Source organism: Vigna umbellata, chromosome 11 (assembly GCF_029865625.1).
Source record: "Vigna umbellata cultivar VRB3 chromosome 11, Vumbellata_1.0, whole genome shotgun sequence".
Taxonomy (NCBI): domain Eukaryota; kingdom Viridiplantae; phylum Streptophyta; class Magnoliopsida; order Fabales; family Fabaceae; genus Vigna; species Vigna umbellata.
In genome coordinates, this window is record NC_142175.1 from 5,727,133 (window position 1) to 5,734,537 (window position 7,405).

At 37.7% G+C, this 7,405-nt stretch overlaps 1 protein-coding gene across 1 annotated transcript; it reads left to right on the top strand.

Moving 5' to 3' along the window:
• The first annotated feature begins 1,352 nt into the window (after positions 1-1,352).
• Positions 1,353-1,947, top strand: LOC148190835 (uncharacterized). The gene is made up of 2 exons (XM_088101190.1): positions 1,353-1,592; positions 1,651-1,947. The coding sequence occupies exons 1-2, from the start codon at positions 1,353-1,355 to the stop codon at positions 1,945-1,947; spliced, it is 537 nt and encodes a 178-aa protein (XP_087957316.1).
• The last annotated feature ends 5,458 nt before the right edge of the window (positions 1,948-7,405 follow it).

Here is a 7,405-nt window from a genome sequence, read left to right on the forward strand (position 1 = left end):
AAAGTTTCTTCCACCATTCTAAAAGGTTAAATAATTAGTGATAATATCAAGGTTATAATTATTTTATTTTATCTTATTATTTATAGGTTAATTATATTTTTCTTTTCTAATTATGATGATAGGGAGGATTGCTGGAATTTTTTTTCTACTGATAACATTAGTATCAACATTTATTATTTAAAATGTCTTAAATAAATAATATTTAATATATATATATATATATATATATATATATATATAATCTCAGAGATGTAGTCCTTTATATTTTTTTTATTATGTATGATTTTTAAGTGTTCTAAATTTTATAAAATATTTTTTTATTTATCCACTTGTGTAATGAGTAACATAATAAGATATTGTTTATAATTGAACAATTTATAATATTTTGGATGGATTGATTGATATAGGTAGGTAATGGTTAATTATTATCAAATAAAATAATCCTTATATCTTGATCATAAAAAATAATGTTAAGTTTTTTTTTTATAAATTCGTTATATATATTATTATGTATTTTGTCATTTTATATCTTGATCATAAAAAATAATGTTAAATTTTTATTTTATAAATTAATGTTATATATTATTATGTATTTTGTCGTCTTAACTATGATGATATTTTAACTACTTACCATTTCATTTTCGATTATTTTAAAGTACAAGTATTATCTCATCACATGCAAAATTTTATTAATAAATAAAAGAAAAAATACAAAAAATAGAGATCGAAGCAAACCTATATAAATAAAGTTACACCTACTAAAGGGATCAATTTTATACTATCAAGAGAAAAGAAATTAAATGATAAAGGAAAACCATGCATGTTAGAATAAACAAAACATTGTATATTTTCAGTTACACTAGTTCAGTTTTTGTATATAAAATACTACAAATCATACGTTTGTTGTTAATGAAAAATTAGAGAAGTTTATTCAGTACCTTGAGTGTCTTCTGTTGCTTTCTCTTTTCAGTCTCTGCTTTGCTTTGGTGCAGTGGCTCTAGTTGTGTCCGGTGGTGAAGGGGAGAAACCTTAGCAGAGCGTCTCGCTCTACTCTTTCTTTCTCAAACTCTCGGTTTCTCATTTTCTCTTTCTTGTCACGTGGGGTATTATGTTTTAAGGGTCATAGTTATCTGATTAGGTGGCTTTTACTGTTTTACCCCTAAGTCTAATATGGTATCAGAGCATAGGTTGTTTCCTGGTATATGTGTGAAGTAGGTGTGTGATCTTTCTGGTAGTGTATGTATCTAGAAGAGGAAAAAAGTAGGTATCTTTGACTGTGTGGAAATCAAATAACCTGCAAGATTCGTGCAAGAAAGGATGGCAGGAATGGAGGAATACAGGGACCATTACCAATGTTTAATGGGAAGCAGTTTGATGATTGGCGCATCAAGATGCAAGCCATCTTTGGTTTCCAGGATGTTTCAGAGGTGATAGAAGACAAATTGCTTGAGTTGAGTGACAGGGCTACTGAAGAAGAGAAAAAGAATTACAAGTTGCAAGTGAAACTGGAAAGCAAGGCAAGGTTCTTGCTATATCAGTGTGTCAGCCCAAAGATCTTTAACAAGATCTCCAAGGCTGCTACTGCTAAGGAGGTATGGGACATCCTAGTGAAGACCTGATGGACACAGAAATAAGAAGGTGAAATTGCAGGCGCTGAGAAGACAGTTTGAGATTCTAGTCATGAATGAGAGTGAAATCGTGGCTGAGTACTTTGACAAGGTACAAGAATTGGTGAATAAAATGAGGGCTTGTAAAGATGGGATATCTTATGAGTATATTGTTGACAAGATCCTGAGAACTCTATCATCCAGATTTGACAATGTTGTGGTTGCTATTGAGGAGGCTCGAAGGATGGAAACCATGGAGATTGAGGAGCTGATGCACTCATTAGAGGCTCGTGAATTTCGCATCAATGAGCGCAAGCAGTGTCAAGAGCAAGCCCTATAGGCCAGATCACAGTTGAAAGGCTGGAAAGGGTTCAAGAAAGGAGGAAAAGGGTTCAAGAAAGGGAAAGACTCACACGATCAGCAAGGGGTAGAGTCTAGTAGGTCAGGAAAGATGAAAAATTTAAAGAATTCAGATGGAGAATGGAAATTTGATAAGAAAAAAGTAAAATGCTACAACTGTCAAAAACTGGGTCATTATGCCAAAGAGTGTTGGAAAGGAGAAGGGGCGAAAAATAAACCCAAGAAATTGGCCAATTTGGCACAGGAGGAAGACTCAGACTCTGAAGTAGTGATATTGATGGCTCATGATGATGAAAAACAACCAGAAAGCACTATATGGTACCTAGACTTTGGGTGTTCCACTCATATGACCGGGAGAAAGGATTGGTTTGTGAGAATGCAGTGGGTTGAACATGGGAAGATCAGATTTGTTGACAACAACAGTTTGGAGGCAGATGGTTCTGGTAGGGTGGTGTTGAGAGGTGAAGATGGCAGATAAGTGATAATAGAAGAGGTATTGTATGTACCTAGTTTGAAGACTAATCTGCTTAGTCTGGGACAACTTTTGCAGCAGGGTTACATGATGAAGATGGAAGACAATTGCCTTAGCATCTTCAATCAGAGTGGGAGAGTTATTGTGCAAGCCCAGCTGTCACAGAATAGAACTTTCAAAGTGGTGATGGAGGTAGTAGATCATAAATGTTTTACTGCAATAGAAAGTAAGGAGGAATGGTTGTGGCACCTCAGATTTGGGCATCTGAGCTTTCAGGATCTATTCTAGTTAAGCCAAAAGAATATGGTGATTGGCTTACCTAAGGTTGATATTCCAGGAACTGTTTGCAAGGAATGTGTTCAATGCAAACAGACAAGGGGAAGTTTTCAAGAGATCTTACCCTAGAAATTTGCAGAGGAGCTTGGGGTGGTGTATTCAGATGTGTGTGGCCCTATGCAAGTAGAAAGACTTGGGGGCAGCAGGTATTTTCTATTATTCATAGATGACTGAACCAGGAAGTGTTGGGTCTACTTATTGAAAAGAAAAGGGGAGATGCTACAACAGTTTCAGAAGTTTAAGAATGTTGTTGAAAGACAAAGTGAGAAGAAGTTGAAAATTCTGAGAACAGATGGAGGGGGAGAGTATACCTTCACTGAGTTTAGAAATTACTGTGGAAGAGAGGGAATAGTTCATGAAGTTACCCCTCCCTACATGCCTCAAATGGGACAACAGAGAGGAAGAACAAAACTATTTTGAACATGGTGAGGTGCATGCTGAAGAGTAAGGGGTTGCCTAGTTTCCTATGGGGTGAGGCTGTGATGACAGTCACCTATATCTTGAATTTGTCTCCAACAAAGAGACTGAATGGTGTTACACCAGAGGAGGCCTGAACAGGAGTAAAACCAGATGTCAAGCATCTGAAGATTTTTGGTTCCCTATGTTATAAACATGTGCCAGATCAGTTGAGGAAGAAACTGGATGATAGAGGAGTCTCATTGATTTTGGTGGCTTATCATGTTACAGGAGGATACAAACTCTATGATCCTACAGTAGGGGCAACTTCTATCAATAGAGATGTGATAATTGATGAAGCTGAGACATGGCAGTGGGAGTCAAAGGAGAATGAAGGACTAATCATTGAGTTGGATGATGTACCTACAGCTGAGTTAGAGGTATGCAGGAGGGAGGAGAGTGTTAGGAGGTCATCTAAAATCACTCAACTGTCAACACATCTGAGAGATTATGACCTAGCCTATGATGCAACCATTTCATCAGAAGGTAATTTTGTTCATTATGCTTTAATAGCAGAAGCTGAACCAGTGGAGTTTGATCAAGCAATAAAGGATGAAAGGTGGTACAAGGCTATGCAGGAAGAACTAGATTCTATAGTGAAGAATCAGACTTGGGAATTGACAGAACTGCCTCCCAACAAGAAGCTAGTAGCACTGAAATGGATTTATAAGTCCAAAATAAATCCACAAGGTGTGGTGACCAGGTACAAGGCCAGATTAGTGGCCAAAGGGTTCTTCCAACAAGCAGGAATCGACTATGGAGAAGTGTTTACACTAGTGGCCATAATGGAGACAATTTGACTGGTGGTCTTGGCAACACAACTCAATTGGACCTTACATCAATTAGATGTAAAGTCTGCATTTCTGAATGGTAACCTGGAGGAAGAAGTGTATGTTGTCCAACCTTAGGGATTTGAAGTCAAGAGGCATCTTGACAAAGTGTACAGGTTGAAGAAGGCTCTATATGGGCTCAAGCAGGCTCCAAGGACTTGGAATCAGAGAATAGACGGGTTCATGAGTAGTGTCGGGTTTGAGAAGTGTGTTTCTGAACATGGAGTATATGTTCAGTGTTATCAGCAGAATGGAAGAGAAGAAATATTGATAGTATGTCTGTATGTGGATGATTTGCTAATCACAGGAAGCAGTGTGGAGAAGATTACTAATTTCAAATTCCAAATGTTACAGGAATTTGAAATGAGTGATCTAGGGCAGTTAAACTACTTTCTTGGAATTGAATTCACCAAAACTGATGAAGGAATGTTGATGCATCAGTCCAGATATGCATTAGACATGTTAACTAAGTTTAACATGCTTCAGTGCAACTCTGCTAATACTCCAACAGAGGTGGGTTTGAAGCTTGAGAAGGATCCTGAAGAAGAAGCTGTTAATCCTACTGAATATAGGAAGATGGTTGGGAGCCTAAGGTATTTGTGTAACACTAGGCCAGACATCAATTACAGTGTGGGTTTAATTAGTAGATTTATGCAGAATCCTAGAATCTCTCATTTAAATGCTATTAAACGAATTTTGAGATACCTAAAAGGTACGTATACCTTTGGAATTTTGATGCCAAGAGGAGAATCAGGAGGAGAGGTACGGATCAATGCTTACTCAGACTCAGATTGGTGTGGTGACAAAGATGATAGAAAGAGTATTGCTGGGTACATATTTTTTCTTGGATGGAGCACCAATTTCATGGAACTCTACAAAAGAACCAGTAGTGGCTCTTTCATCTTGTGAGGTAGAATACATTGCTGCCTGTGAAGCTATATGTCAGACAGCTTGGCTGTGTTCTTTGATGAGGGAATTGAAGATGGAAGTAGAAGGAAAGGTCAGACTACTTGTGGACAACAAGTCAGCCATAGACATGGCCAAGCATCCTACATCTCATGGTAGGAGCAAACATATTGAGACTCGGTTCCACTACATTAGGGAACAAGTCAGCAAAGGGAAGCTCGAAGTGGTATACTGCAGATCCGAAGACCAGATTGCAGATATACTCACTAAGGCGCTGAAAGGTGAACGCTTTCTGACACTTAGAAAGCATATCAGAGTGAGAAAGGTGGAGATCGATGTAGATCAACAGAAAAGAGCTACGAAAACCTAGGGTTTTCATCTCAAGGAGGAGATCAGCTCAGAGGAAGGTGTTTTCACGTATTAATCAGTGAAAATCGTTTTACAAGTTCAAAGGAAGCATTTTTACCGATTGTTAATCGGTGGAAAACACTTAGAATCGGCGGAAGCAAGATTTAATTTTGTAGTTGTTTTTTTCAGTGGATTTGTGGGTAATTGAGAGTGGATTTGGAAGTAAAGTTTGTGAGAATTAGTGTAGGATTTGATTGATGTAATAGATTTAAAAAATTAGTTTAATTGGTAGAAATTAAAGATTACCAAAATGCCCCTAGTTATTAAAGTAATATAAAATGTTATTTATTAATGTTATATTTAATTGTAAAAATATTTATAAATAGACAAAAAATATAAATAATTTTTAAAATTAATTTTTAAAAATTATAAAAATTATAATGTAGTAAAATAAATTTATTTTTAAATGTAGTATTTGTTTGTAATATAATTTACTACCAAGTAGTATCAATTTATTTGTTATGGAAGTGAGAATGATTACTTTTAAACAAACAAATAATGAAACGAAGTTATAATATTACATGACATAAAAAAAAGTGGCAACATTTAAACATACAAATATATTAGTAATAGTTCATGATGACGTTGCTTCAGTAAGGTATCGTTGCATTGCAACTCAACCAAACTCTCATTTTCTTCATTCTACTCAACCAAACCCTCATTTTACTCAACAAAGCCTTCTCACCTTAATCTGGATACATTCACTGAACTTGCCTATCTCGCATCTCATTTATTTGAACTAACTTTTCTCTTTACTCTAGTAACAATGAAACCCACTTCTTCTTCTATCATCACAATACTTCATATCTTCTCTCTGTCATCTACACTTACATACCACTCATTAGTTACCTCTCTCTTCCTTTCATTATTTTCTCCTCCAATTTCTCAAGGTCACCCATGACTCTTCTTTCCAAGCCTAACAGGTGGTGCTCCTCCCGCCTCCCTGCCGCAAGTGGAGGTCCACCACGGAAACGACGATTCTGTCTCCAGTACAACCAACTCCTTCCACTCCAATCGCTGGATGCACTCTTAGGCTGCTGCATCACTGCTAGATGGACCTCTGCATCTCACAACGCACATCATCAACCATGGAAAGACATCAACACATGGAGGAAGCGATGAAGCCTTGCTGGAACCGAATACAAGGATAAAGCATGGTGAACCAAGGAGCGGAACCGAATACAAGAGAAACCATAACCGAATACAAGGTATTCTTCATCTCCCATATGCACTGGAACCGAATACCTCATGCTCAGAACTGAATACAAGCTGTGACGAGCCGATGTGGCATATTTTGGCGCGTAAATTATCCACCGTGATAACAATGCCGGAACTCTTGATGTGATTATGAACGAAACCAGAACGGATCTTAAATCGGAGTCTGAACTGGAGAAATTGTGGATGTAATCGAGGCCATGAGCGACGTCGGAGGCGATCTGCATCCTAGAGGTCCACGTGATGAGATCGATGTAGCTAGAGTTCTGACGGTTATAGAGACAATGGGCGAGGCTGGCGTCGGGGAAAAATTCGTAAACAAGAAAGATGGCGCTGTCGGAGGCAGAGGCATCGAGAGGAGCTTGACGAGGCTGCTGTGGTGACTTCGGTAGATGATGGCGAGATGGCGGCTAAGCTCCGGGAGGTCGATTTGTTGGCGACAGTTGCGGTGAGAAACAACAACATCGCGACGGCAGATTTGGCAGCACCAGGACGAGGAAGAGAGACGTGGACAGAGAATAATGTACAGACAGTTTAGAGGGCACATGTTATTTGTGAGCAAATCAGCGCAAATCTCCTCTTGATAGCAAGATGAAAAAAAGAGCTTCATCTCGCAAATGATCGCTTTTCTTTGCTCAGAAATCAGCGCAAACGAACAGCTTATGCCTGGCAAATCATCGCTCTCTTTTCTTTATAAACAATATTTCACCTTCAAGCGAACAGAGGCATAAGTAGACAACCCGGTAAAAAAATGAAGTTTTTAAAATAGAATACTTTCTACATTTTTGCTTTTATACTTATTCAAAAATCGATAT

Coding starts and splice junctions, on each gene's coding strand:
- LOC148190835 (XM_088101190.1), top strand. CDS start 1,353: ATGTTTAATGGGAAGCAGTTTGATGATTGGCGCATCAAGATGCAAGCC. Junction 1,593..1,650: donor AGGCTGCTACTGCTAAGGAG/GTATGGGACATC, acceptor GTGAAATTGCAG/GCGCTGAGAAGACAGTTTGA.